The 17,424-nt window shown below is 54.4% G+C and overlaps 1 protein-coding gene across 3 annotated transcripts in view; it reads right to left on the reverse strand.

Annotated features, from left to right (window-relative positions):
• Positions 1-1,125: 1,125 nt before the first annotated feature.
• CLCF1 (cardiotrophin like cytokine factor 1) overlaps positions 1,126-17,424 on the reverse strand; it is a 40,809-nt gene continuing 24,510 nt past the window's right edge. The window contains exons 1-3 of one of the 3 annotated variants that reach the window (XM_043549711.1): positions 9,100-9,142; positions 8,459-8,625; positions 1,126-3,104 (exon numbers count right to left, since the gene is read on the reverse strand). In XM_043549711.1, the coding sequence (XP_043405646.1) occupies positions 2,601-3,104; positions 8,459-8,625; positions 9,100-9,109 (681 nt within the window). In that variant the 5' untranslated portion in view covers positions 9,110-9,142 and the 3' untranslated portion in view covers positions 1,126-2,600. Of the gene's footprint in view, positions 3,105-8,458; positions 8,626-8,762; positions 9,143-17,424 lie in introns of those variants that run through there. The other 2 variants (XM_043549710.1, XM_027827521.3) reach the window with 2 other exon arrangements.

Genomic DNA, 17,424 nt, shown 5'->3' on the forward strand with positions numbered 1-17,424 from the left:
GTGTATTGGGGGATGGAGGGGTGGAGGAGTGTGTATGGGGATGGATGGAGAGGTGTATTGGAGGATGGATGGATGGAGGGATGTGTACATGGGTGGGTTGATGCCTAGATGGATGGGTGTGTAGGGGCTGGCTAGATTAGGTCCAGAAGCAGGGAGTTAGGGGGCTAGCCAGTGTTTTGACCCCATAATGCTGCCATATTGAACTTTTTGGTGAGCTCTGCACTGGTAGGAGATGCCAGATGGGCCTGAACCTCCCATTTATCCTCAGAGCAGGTGCAGCAGGGTCAGCTCCCCCAACCATGACATTTTAATTATGAAGCGGAGGAGTGGAGTCTAGTGGGTAGAACCACAGAGGAAGGGTACGGTGGGGTGAGGTGAGGTGGGGTGGGTTAATAGCTAGCACACCTGGGTTCCATTCTCGGCTTTGCTTTTAATTGGCTGTGACAGAGCCCTATGTCCTCCCTGTTCCTCGGTTTCCCCCTTGGACATAAGAAGCCTGCTGTCAGACACAGAGGTGGGGAGGGCTCGTTCCCTGTCAGACACGTCATGTCGCACAGGTAGGAGCTGCCAGGATGGGCAAAGGGGCCTGGGACTCGCCTTCCCATCCAGCTTCACCCCCTCATCCATCTCAGGGCCACTCCCCTGATTACTGTTCCTTGCTAAAAAGCAGTCTCCCCACCCCCACCCTGTCATGTTCTCTTTCCCCAACCCTAGTGCCCCAGCCATGTTGTTGCTCTTCCCCCTCCCCCCTCCTTCATGCTCTCCTTCCCTGCCCAGTTCTCCTTGACCCTTCAGGTAACACCCCTCTGCTACCTATTTCTTTCCCTTCCTGCCAGGAAACCCCCCTCTCTACCCTAAAGCCTCATGATGGCCAACCTTCCAGGAGAACGTGTGTGACATAGCATATGGCACCGGGGTGGGGGCAGATCGGGATCTGGATCAAGGGCAGGGACCTGGGGGACAGATAGGGGTGGGGGTGGATTGGGGTTGTATTTACTTGGGTTAGGGATCTAGGGTGGCGGACAGTTAGTGGTAGAATCTGGGGCAGCTGATTGGGATGCAGTGAATTCTAGCAGCCCAGTGAGCTCTCAGCCAGTCCCAACCCAAGATGCCAGTGAGCCAAGCTCATGGAGGAAGCCTTTTATTTGTTAATACAAGAATAAAAATTCTGCAATAAATACCATCTAATAAATAATATTTCCAAATAAATAAATATTAATATAGACAAACCAAGAAAAACACAACCCGGTGGGGGAACGTGGGGGGTGGAGAAGGGCGGGGTCACAGGCCCTTAACCCTGATCCCACATCTGGAGCATGGGCAGGGGGGTGGGCAGCAGGGCCTATGCCAGGTAAAGAGCCCCCACAACTGCCCAAATGCTACGTCTGTGACAATGTAAACTTTAAGGAAACGCTGCATGTGTCATGGTATGAGATGGCAAAGGGATATTGCCCCACCCCTTCCTGGTTTAGCTCCCCTGCTTTCCTGGTCCTCATGGGTGTTTTGTCAGGAGGTGGGGCCAAAAGATGCATCAGCATTGCAACTGGAGAAGCGCTGGAGGTCTGCTTTCAAATCCTACCCCTATTTTGGACCCCAACCTTTCCTCTTCCAAATCCCGCCCCTTCCTGTTTTGGACCCCAACCTTTCCTGGTTCAACATCTGCCCCTTCCTGTTTTGGACCTCAATTTTTTCTGTTTCATTCCCCCTCCCCCTTCCTGTTTTGGATCCCCAGACTTTCCTGTTTCACACCCCGATCCTTCCTATTTCTCGTCCCTCTTGCCCCACGATGCTGCAGTGTCATGGGGTGAGATTGCCCCATTTGCAGGCGTGACCGGAGGGCTGGCGCTGGTGGCATTGCCCATCTCAGCTCCTGCCCCCAGCCATAAGGGAAGCGATGCATGGAGGGCAGAGCTGGAAGCACCCAAAGAGACATGGAGGCCAGGCTGCAGGCCAGTGTCAGGGGCTCTGAACTTGAGGAAAGGCTGGATGAGTCCAGGTCTCTGTGCATGAGAGGAGGGGTGGGGGATTGCAGCAGGGGAGGGGGACGCAGAGGAAGAATTGGATCAAACCAGAGGTACAGAGTATGACGCAGCAAGAGACAAAGCCAGACAAGGCTTAGGACTGCCCATGGTAAATAGACAGTGCTGACTGCTGCCCAGAGCACATGGGGGTGGGGTTTATTGTTGCTCTGGGTGAAAGGGGAGGGGGTTATTGCTGTCTAGATCTGGGGGTGGGGCTTATTGCTGCTCTGGGCTGTACTGGGGGAAGGAGGGTTATTTCCCTGTTTTGGAAAGAAAATAGGTCCCTTGCTGGAGAATAAGGAAAAGGCCGGGGGGAGGGAAGGAGAAGGATGGGGACGTGCTGCATGGCATCACAGATTGGAAGGAGGCTGGGAACCATGGAAGCGAGGGAGAGGGGTAAAGGGTGGGAGGCACAGTGGGGCCTGGGTTTGGAGGTTCAGAAGATCTGAGGGGAGGTGAAAGTCAGCAGCCCCTTATCTTGAGGCACAGCATGATGACTGGAGTGGGAGTGGAGTGGGAGGGGACAGATGCCCCGCACCTCGAGGCACAGCGTGGTGATGGGGTGGGGGGGGGCAGGGGTCAGAAACCCCTAGCCTCGAGGCGCAGCATGAGGGCGGCGGGCGGCACCTTCTTCTTAAGGCGGTTGAAGTCCTTGGCGGAGCGCCACAGCCAAGTCTGCAGCTCCTTGAGCAGCCAGAAGTCATCCATCTTCTTGAGGAAGTCGTTGTGGGAACTAGTGGCACCCGGCCCCCGGGCCCAGGTGGGGTCGGTGCTGCCCAGTGGGCTGGGCAGCGGGTAGCCCAGCGAGGACATGACGCTGGCAATGCTCACCACCAGGCCCTGCAGGCTGGTGCAGAAGTGGCCCAGGTTCTTGCGCAGCTCGGCCTTGGCCACCTGCCCATCCATGCCACGCAGGTAGCACAGCAGGTGCGTGTAGGCCCGGTAATTGGCTGCCAGCCGGGCATTGTCATTCAGGCTGCGCCACAACTCAAAGTCCACAGTGGCACTGGGCACCATCTCGGCCCTTGTCATCCGGGGAGGGTTGAAGTCTGGCTCATTGAAGGGGGGGCCAAGGTAATTCAGCTGCAATGGGTGAGAGAGGGGAGAGAGGTCATTAGATTCACACAGACAGAACCCAATGCGACCCTCGGACACTCCTGCTGGGGTCAGGCCTGACCCAAGGACGGCCAGAGACTCTGAGGGGATCAGCATGGGGACAGCCCAGCTGCCACTTGGCCCTCCTAAGTGGCCCCAAGGAGATGTCCAGCAGAGGAGGCACAGGAACAAATCCTTCTTGGGAGAGGATGGGGGTAAAGAGGAGGCACCGGAAGGGGCCAGTGATACTCAAGAGCCCTACAGCTCAGCCCTGTCCATTGCTGGAAGGAGATCCTCAGTCATGGGGCATAATGTAGCTGGGTGAGGCTGGGAGCGACCGGGGGCATTTGTGGCCCTTAGCCCTGGCCCTGCAGCTTCGGGATGGAGTGCTGCCTGGGGGAGTACATGGTGAGTAGGTCTGAATTGACCTCTCTCCCAAGTCCACGGGCTCCCTAAACCCCTCAGCTGGTGGCTTCTAGCCCAGGAGGGCATGGCTTCTTCTCCCGGCATAACTGGCTGCCAAGCGGGTGCCCCTGGTGAGGACAGAAACAGGGGGCCTGTCCCTGGCCAGGTGCAGGGGACAGGAGGCTGGGGTCTAAGTGGGCTGTGGCTCTGGAGTGAATGCCATGAGCATAACAGGCTTTGGCCCATGCACCAAAGGGCCCAGTGCCAGTCCCTGCATGAAAGAGGATGTGGAGGGGAAGGATAAAAGTCTGTGGGACCGGAGCCCCTCAGCCCCACAGCCAGAGGGTATTGCCAACCAAGGCAGGGGCATGGAGTCGGGGAACCCCTGTGGGGGGCAGAGGAGGAGATAATGGGGGCTGGAGTGGGAACACTGGCACCAAAATGCCATGAGGTGGGGGAAGCACTGCTGGGCCTTGGGGGTAGTAAGTCTCGGGGACTGTGGCCCCCGGGAAGGACTGCCTCTGCCCCGTCATGAGCTGTGGAATTTCCTGTGCCCCCTGGCACGGGCGAGGACACTTCAGAGCACGGCGGGCGGCTCTCAGGAATTCCTCCAGGGATGATGGAGGGAAGGGGGGGCCCTGTCTCGCAGGTGAGGCCCTAATGACGGGGCTGGGAAGCGGCAGGAGGAACCGGCTGTCGGCCCCAGGGATGAGGTAATTTACGGGCGGCTGAGTGGGGAAGTGGAGGTGAACCAAGGCCATCGGAGTGCTCTGGAGAGGGGGGTCCTTTTCCCCCCCAGACAGTGAAAGGGGGGGCAAGGGGCGTGTTCACCGCCTGGGCCTATGCACAGGATGGAGAACAATGCCGGGCTGGGGAAACTAGTCAGCCCCAGCACCCTCCCTCTCACATGCTGACCCCTCTCATCGCATGCAGACACATGCTGACCCCCCTCACCCTACGCAGACATATGCTGACCCTCTTCGCCCCACACGCTGACCCCCCAACCCCACGCAGACACATGCTGACCTCCACATACTCATTCTCACATGTACATTTCACATGAGTGCACATTCTCACTCTCAGGTACTTCCACACTCCATACACACATGCAGTGACACACACTCCAACATGCATGCCCACTGTCTCACACACATACATCCCACACATACCCATCCTGCATACCTGTGTATTCTCACCCCCACATCTGCACAGTGACACACACGCATGCCCCCACTCACCCCCATACACACAGCACACCCCACACACCACACACACTGACACACACACACTAACACATACCGACATGCACAACCACACACACATGCACACCCCACACACATACTGTCACACATGCAGCCCCAGACACGGGCACACCCCCACACACACAGTGACGCACATGCCCATTTTCACCCTCAACACATGTGCTCACTCTCTCACACATGCTTGCTAACATGCCTCCACACATGCAAATTCCCATACCTATCCTCCAAACTGCTATCCCCCTGCCTCCCCACACCCAGGGATTCCCCGTCCCCCAGGATGGCATGGGGAGCAGCCCCCGCAGCAGCAGGGGAGCCCTAGCAGGCATTCAGGGAGAATCAGGGAGTGGAAGGGAGGTGTGTCACCGCTGCGGGTGGGGCGGCATGGGCACCTGAACAATCTGACAAGCTCAGGAGATGAATTAATTTCCTCAGTGTTGCCCGAAGGCAAATGGAGACATCTCTCCACGTCCGTTGCGCAAGCCTAAGCGGAAGTTGGTGGGGGTGCAGAGACAAGGTGAGCACCCTAGGATGGGGGAGGGAACGGGAGCAAAGGGGGAAGAGGGGGAGACATACACAGAGGTCTGTTGGGGGGGCAGACACAGAGTGAGCTGGAGTGAAAGCAGAGAGACTGAAGAGCACTAACATGCACTGACATGTGAACATGGGAGCATGCCTCACACATGTGACCAGAAGGAGAGAGCTGAAACAGACACACAAGCCGGGTTTTCCCCTGCTGAGTGCCCTCCAACCCTACCCCATGACCCTAGAAGAAAGGGGAGCTCTAGCAAAGGCCAAGGACACCTCCAGGGTGCAGACAGCTGACAAAGGATGTCATGGGATCAGGTCCTACACTGGGGCTGCTGAGTTGGATTAACCACTGGAGAACTCAGACAGCCCTAGACTTTAAGGCCAGAAGGGGCCACTGAGATCATCTAGTCGGATTTCCTGCATAACCCAGGCCAGAGAGCCATCCTTGGGGTTTCCTGTCTCCAGCCCAGAACTGCTGCACTAGAGCAGATCCTTTAGAAAGAGCCCCACTGTGACAAGAAAGAATCCAGGGAGAGGAACCTGCTTGCTATGCCTTGTGGGAAGCTGCCCCAAAGGATGGCACATTGCTTAGAGTCTGGCGACCTACTGAACGATTGTATCAAGTGTCCAAAAATGGCCTTTCATCTCAGATATGGATATTTTCACCCTCTAATGTTCATTTTTTCAAAATTTTCCATTTTTCATCGACCCCGCCCCCACCCATGAACATTTGAGGTTGGGTTTTTAAAGGTTTTCCTCTCTCACCTGCATTTTCTGTGTCAAAATGGAAACACAATGAAAGGAGGAGGGGGAATCGAACATTTTCCAACCCAAACATTTTTGATAAAAATGTGTGAAGAATTTGGAATAAAAAATGAAAGTGCTGCCGAGTGACACTTACTGTGAACTTGCCAGTAGTATTCACAGAGCCTCTGAAAGGGCTGCGCCTCGTTCCCAGCCTGAGCGTTGCTGACTTCTGCCTTTGCTAGTTTAAGAGCCCTCCCCCATCAGTATCATCTTCCCATCTAGGTACTTACTGACAAGGGTCAATCACCCCTTAACCTTCTCTTCAACAACCCCAGTAGATAAATACCATCCCGCAGACTTTCCCAGAGTTCGCCTCATTCTTGTCGCTCTTTCCTGAACCCCGTCCAGTTTTTCTGGTATGGTCACCAGAACCAGACACGCTGTTCCTGTAATGGCCTCACTAATGCCATACACAGAGGTAACACCACTTCCCTGCTCCCACTGGACATTCCCCTGCTTGTGCAGCCAAGGATCATGTGAGCTATAGCATTGCACTGGGAACTCATGTTTGTTTGGTTATCTACCATGACCCCCTAGTCCTTTTCATTCAAAGACACAGTCCCTCCTCCAGTATGCATGACCGACATCTAGGAACAAAGAATGTATGTTCTTGCATTTGGCTCTGTTAAAACACACCTTGTTCACACGGGCCCAGTTTACCAAGCAATCCAAATCAATCTGTCTAACTAACCTGTCACCATCAGAATTTACCACTTCCGATTTTGGTGTTATGTGCTAACTTTATCACCAGTGATTTTGTATATTCTTCCCGATCAATGATAAAAATATCGAATGGCTTTGGGCCAAGAGCGGATCCCTGCAGGGCCCCAACAGAAACACCCCTATTGGATGAGGATTCCCCAGTTATAATTAATTTTTCAGCTCTATCAGTTAGCCAGTTTCTAATCCATTTAATATGGGCTAGGCTGATTCTGCACAGTACTGTTTAATCAGATTATCCTGCGGGAATAAGCCAAATGCCTTACAGATACCAATGTATGTTATGGCAGCACAGTTATCTTCATCTATCAAATTTGTGATTGCAACAAAAAACAGGATATCAGGTTTGTCTGACAAGTTCTATTTTCCAAAACATGGCTCCCTGGCATTCATCATGGTACCATCCTTTAATTCTTTGTTGTATCCCATTTAAGCCTTTCCATGATTTTGCCCGGGATCGGTGTCAGGGTAACTGGCCTATAGTTACCCAGGGTTTCTTATAACCCATTGGCACAAAACTCTAGAGAGGGAAGGGAAATCTACAGGTCAGGGTGGACAATATCCATGGAAGTTTTGCCATTGGACATTGCCAGGGAGATGAGGCTAGAAGGGCCCATTAGTCCGATCCAGTGTGGTAGGAATACAAGGCTTGATGGGCCCAAGGGTCTGATTTGGCCCAGCATGGAGGAAGGAGATACAGATTGGATGGGCTTGTGGGTCTGGTCTGCCAGAGCGGGGTGGAGAGGGATACCAGGCTGGATAGGCCCATGGGTCTGATGCGGGCGGTGTCCCCCGTTGCCATGGTTGGGTGCCTGTTCTGTGCGTGGTGGAGCGTGGCCCAGCCGGGGCGTCTCCCAGGCGAGTTCTGACACACGGGCCTCACCTCACCCCATGGAGAGACAGCACAACAGAGTGTAAACAGTGGGAGACTCCCCCGGTGCCCCAGGACAGGGAGGGGGCATGATGCAGGGCATCCTGCCAGGGCTAGAGCCACACAGCGGGGAGGGTGTGAGCTCAGAGATATGCATGACAGAGTGGGGCAGGTGGGTGCAGACAGGGAGAGTGGGAGCCCCAGCTCCCCAGAAGGGGATGTCGGCGGGGGTCTGTGTGTGTGGAGAACTGGGCCAAGAATAGAGAGGGGGCTGGGGATGGGAGACAGAGACCCCCAATCAGGGAGAGGCAGAGGATTTGCAGCTCCTTCCTCCACTCCAAGAGCTGTCTTCCGACTCAGCCCCCAGACCACATCAGTATGATGCAGAGCCGGATCCTATAACAGAACATGCCTCAGCCATTTGTCATCCCTGCTCCCTCATATGCTGCGGGGGGGGGGGGATTGAGTTACAACCCCCCAGCTCCCCTGGGGTGGGAGAATCACTTTTGGGAGCCTGTCATTTACCAAGACCCCCCAAGGAGGACAGAAAGGAATCAACCCTCCCTCACCCCTCCGGGGAGACATCTAAGTTGGGGGTGGGAGGAGGAGAGAGAGTGCACAGGAGGCATGGGAGTGAGAAAGGGGCAGGAGAGATGAGCGGGAGAGCTGAGGACAGGCAGGGATGGGCGAGGAAAGGGGAGATGGGGTCACAGGGCTGTGCCCTGCTCCATAGCCCTCCCTGTACTCACATAGGTGCCGGCGAGTGTGCGCAGCTGGTGTTCCAGATACCTGGTGAGGTCGTATGTCTTCTGGATGGACTGGCTAGCGCCCACCTCGTCTGTGCTGTTCAGGGCGGGGACCGCGGGCAGGTTCCAGAGTGCGGCGCACAGGAAGGCAAAGATCCCCCAAGAATCTCCTGCAGGGAACACAATGACCAGCTCAGGGGGCTCTTTGACACAGGCGAGGGCAGAGCCTACTTCTGTTGAGCCCTGCCCGCCCCAGCAGGGGGCGCTGGGACATTGGGGAAGAGGAGGAGCCTGTGACTGCCCAGACCTGCCCTCGCCAGCAGGGGGCACTGTGACACCAGAGAGAGGGTGGTGCTTCCTCTGCCCAGCTCCATCCTTCCCAGCAGGGGGTGCTGTGACATTGGGGGGGAGGAGGAGGAACCTATGGCTGCCTACTCCCACCCTCTCCAGCAGGAGGTGCTGTGACATGAATGTGTCTCTGGAGCTGTCACCCCATTGTTCTGCCCCAGGGCTGTGTTCAGGTTGGGTCTGAACGTGCTCTGGCTAGCGGTAGAGGAGAGGCAGATGGGGTGCACTCTCTGGAGCCATCCAGGCCAGTTCCCCAGCCCAGCACCCCGGGGAGACAGGATGTATGTCTCTCACACCTTGTCTCATGTTCTCCTCCCCGCCACCCTGAATGGCCTCCAGCCCCAGCTGCTCAGCCAGGTATTTTTATGGGTGTCTCACACACCTGTTTCAAATGAGCCATAAAGCCTGTAGAGCACTCAGGGAAGAGCTGGGAGCAAGAGGCAGATGCTGTGGGTGTCAGGGAGTCAAGGCCCAGCTGGTCTAAAAGGCCTTTTCAGGTGTGCCTGGCTGTCTCCAATCCCCGCCACCTGCCCAGTCCAGGTTTGAGTATCTCTGCTGGGTCCCAAGCCCCAAGGGAAAGGGGGGGAACAGAGGGTTCAGAGCTGGAGGTAAAAGCCTCTCTTACTGCTTCAGAATGTGTGATTTGGTTTGATGCTCAGCTAAACGTGGGCTCAGGGCCCACTGGAGGCATGGGGTGGTGGGTGCTGCAGGGCCCATCGGGAGTTCAGCAGCTGTCAGGGATTCAGGGTGGTTAGAGCTCTTGGGGCTTTAAGGCGTAGGGAGCTGTCAAGGTTTGTAGGCTTAGAGGTTCGAGAGCATGGTGATTTCAGTCTCCAGAACCATGCAGCGTTCCAGTGTCTCACTGCAGCTCCGCTGGGCTTGGCAGGAAGGAGCTGTAAAGGGAGACATGCCTGCATAGGCTGCTGGCTCTTGGCCATGGAGGGGACATGCCCATTACTCGTGCTGGTGCGTGAATCCTGCTCAGGAAGGTGATTCTCACCTGCGATGAATCACCCATGAGACACAAAGCCCAGGCCCTGGCCACTTGCACGCTTCATTAAAGAGCATCCTGCAGCACTTTGCCTTACTCAGGTGTTCACACCGTGCCCTGGACCAATCCCAACCTGGGCAATTCCATTCTGCCTCCCTACACCTCTTGCAGTTCTTCTGGAGATGGCCTCTCCTAGACAGCATCACAGTTGATAAACAGCGGATAAACAGCTCCAAGCCCCACTCTAGAGGAGGCTGCATCTCAGCACTGCATGAGTAATCCCTGTTTATACAGCTGCTGGGCCCCAACCCAGAGGTGGCTACATCTTGGCACCAGACAAGGGATCCCTGTATAAACAGCTGCTGCATCCTCCCAGAGGCAGCTGCATCTCAGTTATTTTAACTAAGCCAGGACCAGCCACACTCCATGGACAATATGGCTACTCTCAACATCACAGCATCAGTGGGTATAGCACTTGGATCCTCCTACTGATGAAGCCCAAGTGTGGGCCACTGAGCTAATGGAGAATCCCCATTTGCTATGAGAAGTACAGTGCCTATGACACATAGCTAAACAGTTCCAATTCAGCCCAGCAGATGGCAACAGTCTCATACACCCCCGGCTCATGACAGAGCTGACATGCAATTTGCCCCTGTACTTTTAAACAGGGAGTGATGGGAATAGAGTCAAATGAATCGGAAATGACATCAGGCAGTGACTCCATAGCATGAGATCTCTCCTTGCCCCAATGCCCCTGCAAAGCAATCAATAGGCTAGCAGCTTGCTAATGAGTTATGGTAAGCTCCATACTGACTGGCTGAGGCCTCTCTGATGTCACAGCCTCCCCACACATTAACAACAGAAACATGCTGGACATGTTGTAAAACAGTGACTGGAATTTAACTAATTGGAGGGAGTGAAGGGGGAGGGCAGGGAGGCCTGGGGGTGGCAGGCAGCAAGCAGGCCCCTTCCGTCCTGCCCCGCTGCCTCACCTCCCTTTCATCCCCTCTGCACCCTGCCAGCAGCTTGGGGGCCGGAATGCACTCCTGCCAACTCTTAATTGAAAAAGTGTGTCATGCTTGCAGAGCTATTTTCCAGAGCTGGGGTTGGCAGAGCCCACAGGTTTCTAACCCAGTGTGGGGAGGGGCTAGACAGCAAGGGCCAGGCCAAGAGCCAGGTCAAGGAGTCACCTGCCAGAGGGTTCTGTTTCCACAGCCTCCCTTCTTCTCTGGCCCACCTCTCCCCTCACCGTCTGCTCCCTGAACCATTCCTCTCCCGCCTCCTTCCCTGGTTTCCTCTCCCTCTTGGCCCCTCCCCTGTTCCCCATCACCCTCCTCCCCCCGTCCTTCCCCCCGCCCCCTGCAGTGAACCTTCTGGCAGCCCCTCCCTGCTTGTTTGGCAGGGCAGAGCGAGTGCTGGAACATGGGCCCAGAGTGGAGTTGGCCCCAATTCAGGGGAGGAAACAGGCAGCCCATTAAAGCGAGGTGTCACATGTTCCTTCACCTGGGTCACTTGGCCTGTGCAGTCGCTGCGCTTTCCCTTTAAGAGCCCAGTCTGCTTAGCTGCCTGGGAGGCACAGACCCAAATGCTGCAACCAGCACCTTCCCTAGTGTTGTGCATGTGTGTAGGGGTGGGGAGCACATGCGCTCCTACCTTGGTGCTGACCAGCCAGGGAACCACCAGGAGAGGCCAAAGGGCTCAGCTAGCCTGACGTTGCCCCACCCCTGATACACTGTGAGAGACCAATGGGCACATCTACTCTGCTGTCCCTCAACCCGCTGCTGCACCAGATCGCACCAGGGCTTGTCTAGCCCCCATCCCTCACTGTGCCATGCTGGATCAGAGCAATAAGCCCCCTAGATCAGTACCCCATACCCATTCCCTCTTACATTGAATCAGACAATGGGCTTGTAGCTCAGTATCCCCTTTCCTACCAAGCCCAGATCAGACCAACCAGCCCACCCAGCATGATATTCCCTCTCTCCCTCCAGCCCAGCTACTACCTGTCAGACCAAAGGGCCCATCTAAGCTGGTATCTCTCCCCACAGACACCAGGTTGGATCAGACCAATGGGCCCCTCTAGCCCAGTACCATTTCCCATCCTGCTGTGCTGGATCAGACCAATGGTCCCCAGACTGATATTCTGCCTCCCTCTGTTTCATACGGATGTTGCAAACCACCCAATGCACCTTACTGCACCATCCTGTGCCATGGTGCCTAATTCTTTCCTGTTCCCCAGCTGGGGATCAGCTCAGGCCCAGAAGCCTGAGAGTGCAGAGCTCACCTAGCTCCCCTCCCTGCAATCTCTCCCTATTCCCATGAGCCTATACCCCCTCTTGTGGGAGTGCAGTGAGCTCTCTGCCTCAGGACCAACCTGCAGCAGTGAGTCCCACAGGTGGAGGCTCAATTAGGAACACTTGACTGAGTGCCCCTTGATCATGGGTGAGAGCTCCATCCCAGCCCCTCGCTCACATCTCCACACACAAGCTCAGGCTTGTCTCTCTCCTCTCCTGGCACATCCTCATGCTGGGGAGCAGGCCCTGTCTCTTCCTCATTCTGGTCTCTCCCTCCCAATCGCAGCCAGACACTTTTGTGCCTCCCCACAGACCCCATTGCTGATGGGGAATCATGGTGCCTGGCTCTTTTCCCAGCTGACTCAGGGCCTGTCAGTGCCTACAGGTAACTTCTTTGCAGCATGGAGTTCTGGCTGCCAGAGTGCCTCCCCTGCACCTGCCCTGCAGCAGTTGAATTCGAGGGAAGGTCTGGAGGGAATATGCCTCAGATTGTCCCCATGTCCTAATTAAAATAATCACTGGCTGGTGTTAACACATGTTCCCCAAACCTCAGAAGACTGGGTGCCCCCTTCAGGCAAATGCAACTAATAGCATCCGCCTTGTGGTTAAAGGCCTACCGGTATAATCTTACACCTGAAAAATATGCTCCCCCCAACTTTCTGATGTGCTCTGACCAGCAGTGAAAGAGTTAACAATGTTGACACTTGAAGTGGCATCTTGGGCATGTGAGTGCCCAGTGAAACCAGTAGGGCAGTTCATACCTCAGAACCTTTGTCTCGGGCTCTCTGCAAACTCAGGCTGCATCAATTAGACTTGGTTCATATTTACAAGGTTTTCTTCCCAGCCAGAACAGCTGGAGTCTTACTCTTTTAAAATGAAAGCTGCCCCCCGCCCCCGGGAACAATTGGGATGCCTGTTTATCTGCCCATAGCCCCCTGTTATCCCAGTCCTTGACTTTCTCCCCGCCCCCAGATCTGCTGATGCCCCTCAAGCTGGACCTGCAGCCCCCTGTTATTGTAGTCCTGGGCTTCCTCCAGTTGTGCCAGTGCCCATCAATCCAGACCTACAGCCCCTCTGTTATCCCAGTCCTAGGCTCCCCTCTCCACAGCTCAGCTGATGCCCCTTGATTCCAAACTAGTTTTTCAACCCCCACACTCAATACGTTGGGAAACACTGTGTTAAGACCTGGCCAAACCTCAGCATTTACTGCACCCTCCTCCTCCTTTCTATGTTGCTTCTATCTGTAATACTATGATGATAGCAGCACCAACCAAGATCAGGCCCCCATTGTGCTGGGCGCTGCGCAGACACATAGCGAGTGACAGTCGCTGCCCCGAAGAATTGAGTCTTAAAAGACCAGATACACAAAAGAAGGACCATTGTCTTCACTTTACTGGTAACTGAGAGGTGAAGAGCCTTGTCCATGCTCCCACAGGAAGTCTGGTAGAGTGAGGAATTGAACCCACCACCTCTCATGGGTTTCAGCCTATGGGTGCAATCACAAGCCCAGCCTTCCTCCTTAAATCACAGAACCAAATCCAACTCTCTCAGGCAGTCTACTCTTCACAGCCAGTGGTAAACCCTTCCTTCCTATTCCCTGATCCTCTTAACAACTTTTGAACAGAGGGAACAGCTTTTCATACCACGCACACTTAGCCTGTGGCACTCCCTGCCGTGAGGTGTTACTGGAACTAAGAGCTCAGCAGGATTCATAAAAAGGTCGTGCATTTCTAGGGAGAATGAGAACACCCAATTAGAACAGCAATGATTCAAAATAGCCAAGAACTTTGGGAGGGACCAAACCCCTTCTGCCGCAGGGCGAAGCCCACCCCCAGCTGATGGGAGCTAGAGACTACACTGGTGGGCATGTTATCCCATAACTCCCCACCCCGGGGTTTCCTGAAGCTCTCTTAGAAGCAGGTGATATGGAGCACTGTCAAAGATGGAATACCAGGCTAGATGTGCCCCTGCTCTGATAACTGCTCTGTCTTTACACATCTCAGAGGCACCCCAGGATTCCACACAACATCCAGAGAGGGAGCTTTATTGTTAAGCCTTTCCAAGGACTCAGTGAGGCTAGAAAGAGCTCCATTATCCTGCCCACTCCCAACAGCCAGGCTGCTGTGTCCCACTCCTACTCCTAAGCAGGGGTCTCTTCTCTTTCCCATGGTAGTGCTAACAGGATTCCCGGCTCTGTCAATCCTGGAGTCTGGGGTGATGCACACCTTCCTCACCAACATTGTTTTGTGAGTGGTGCAGCCTTGTCACTCTTGGTGAGGTCATCAGCTCCTAGGGATTTATTGCCCTCAACAACTCCAGCTGTTCTACTGCCTGCTGTCTCCGGAGCAGGGCCCCTCCCTTGCTCCCCGGACTCCACATTTAACAACACTTTGCCTTTCAACAGCACCGTCCAGACTGCAAGAGCCCCAGGGGCAGGGATGGAGGATGTGAGAGGCCTCTTTAGAAAGGAGTGTAGCTTTAGAAATCCCATGAGTCAGCCAGTCAGGATCATTTATGCCCCCCTCTTACAAACAGGGGAACATAGGCACACAAAGGGGAAGGGACTTGCCCCAGGTCACACAATGGCAGAGCTTGAAGAGAATCCAGGAGTCCTGCTGCCTAGTTTGGTGCCCTACCCCTTCTCTCCTTCTGCCTAGGTAGTAACATGCTAAGGTAGGTAGATTGCCTTCAACTGCCCTCTATCCTGAGTGGGACCTCATGGTCTTGACTCTGCCTTTATGTCTCTTTACCTTCCTGTTTTAGAAGACTGGGGACCCACATTGAACACTGAGGGTCCATCTACACTGCATTTAAAAAAGCAGGGCAGCAAGTCTTAGAGCCCAGGTCTACAGACTTGGGCTTGCACTACAGCGCTAAAAAGTGCTGTGTATACATTGTGGCTCGGGCTGGAGCTTGGGTTCTGAAGCACAGGCAGAGGGGTGGGCCTCAGCACCTGAGCTCTGTAAGGAAGGCCTGTCAGCTTTGTTAGGAGAAGACCATAAAGGTGGGGGCTCCTCATGGGGGGAAAATGCATTTACCATGCCCTTAAGGAACATGGAGATTGTTCGGGGAGAGAAGATGGTTTGTTTTTAACAGAAAAATGATGAGTAGATACTGTGCCATAGGGAGGTGAAGTTCTGGGAATTAGGGGGTAGAAGATGCTCTAGGACTGCAAGGACCCCAGTTCGTGATGGAGTGAGCCCTTTACCTGCAGCCAGATGGTAATAGTTTTCATTTGAGGACGGAGCCCTTTTCTGGATTGTAAGAGAATGGCTTGAGCCCTCCGAGAGTCGAAACAGTCCACACTGGTCAACAGGTCATCTACCCTTCACATTGCTAGGAGAGTGTCTGTGGGTTGGGATGCAGACTCCTCCCTTGCAGTTGACTCAGGAGACCTGAGGACAGAGGCAAGCAGATAAGGTTACTTCTTGGTCATCTGCAGTGCTGATGAGGCCAGAAAAAGGCTCTTAATATAACACTGGCTCTGTCCAATCTGCTCTCCCTTATGACTCTGGGGATCAGAGGAGGAGGAGCCAAGATGTGGAGAAGATGGAGGCTCCAGGCCAGCCGAAACTGTGTGAGAGAGATGTTGTTCCTGTGTGCTCTTGAGCAGTACTCTTGGCATTTGGTGTATTGCTGGAATGTGAAGCGGTCTACTACCAGGTGATCCCATCTGTGAAATAATGCTCTGGCCATTGCTGGTTTCAAGGACTGCTCGCATAGATCCCGAGAGCTCCTGCTGAGCAGGTCCTCCTCCATGTTCCCCTTGCCAGAGAGGAGAAGAGCCGCATACCAATCCCTGAGGGGTAATGGTAGGATGATGTCCCTTGCTGTGAAAATCCTGAACTTGAATGTCCTTATGTACCTCTTGAGGTTTCTGAGGTCTAGGTTGGGTCTCAGATCGTTGCTCTCCTTGGAAATCAGAATATCCCTTGACGATCTGTGGGACGTCTATGGCTCACTTCCTGAGAAGGGAATCCAGCTCTTCCAACAGGACTCTCTGGTGAGACAGGTGCCTGAAGGGGGAGGGAAGAGGGGGAGGTGGCCTGGTGCAGAACTGGGTGGAATATCAGTTGTAGATGATGTCTAGTACCCAGAGAGTGGAAGTAATCATGCACCAGGCACGGTGGAAGGAGGAGAAACAAAGTCAGAAGAGAGGGAATGAGGACGGACAAAGGACTGGAGATGCGATGTATGCAGCTCTTGACTGCACCATCAGAGCTGCTGCTTAGGGGCTGATTCTGGGGGCTGAGGATGCATGGTGAGGAATCCTGCTTCAGTGCTGCTGAGGCTGTTGGCCAGAGCATGTTTTGGAGGTGGGACCATGTCCCTTGGTGTTGTGAGGGAGCCTGTCTTTGGAAGAGACCAGGGCCTCGTCAGTTCTGTCACTCAAGAGGTCCATGCCTTCAAAGGCAGATCTTTGATTTTCCCTGGGGATGCGGGTGTTAGGCCACTGTACCTAAGCAAGGAGTACCTCCTGAGAACCATTCCTGTGGTTGTTCTTGCTTTGGTGTCTGAGATATCATGACCTCTCCAAGTGACAAAGGAGCAACTATGTGACCCTTGGGGTGAGTTTGCTGTTAGTTTGTGTCAGGTGATAGGACGGGGTCGAGAACAAGGGTAATGGTGCCCAGTGCAGAGTAGGTGTTGAGGCTGGCGCCTTCTGTATTAGTGCCAAGGCTACTGAGGCCTTAGTAGGCAGTGCCAAGTTTGTCACTTTAGAGTGAACTGCCCCCAGTGACACTGAGTGAGGGATCCGCATCACACAGCGGGCTGAGGAGATTCCCATCTTGAGCCTATGATTCAAGGCAGTGCTGAAGCTGAAGTGGCATGTGTGTATTGGGTTACCATGTCAGAAGAGCGCAGCACAGAGGCTGGTCTCAATACTCCAAGGGGTCCATCAAAGGTATCAGGCTGCAGGCACTGAAAAGCCAGAGGAGCCTCCAATATCTCTGCTGTCTGTCATGGGGAGTGAAGGCATGACAGACTGTATATGAAGTTACCCAGTGGGTTTCACCATGGCATAGGAGGCACAAGATGTGGGTGTTTGTCTCCGATATAATTGCTGGACAAGAGGCACGTCTCTTGAAGTTGTTGTGGGGCCCGACATAGCCCCAGTGAGGGACAAGGGAAGGGCTATCACCACTGGAATCACTTATACTACACTAAAAGCTAGCTGTTTACGAGGAAAGATCAAGCTAGGGTTAGAGAGCCTCTAGCCCGAATTCCTTTAGCTCATTGCCTCAGTCCTTCGCTGCCACCACAGAAAAGGGTACATGCCTTTACACAGAGTAGATGACATCACTCTCACACGAGATATCGCATGCACCCTCCTG

This window comes from Chelonia mydas, chromosome 6 (genome assembly GCF_015237465.2).
Source record: "Chelonia mydas isolate rCheMyd1 chromosome 6, rCheMyd1.pri.v2, whole genome shotgun sequence".
Taxonomy (NCBI): Eukaryota; Metazoa; Chordata; order Testudines; family Cheloniidae; genus Chelonia; species Chelonia mydas.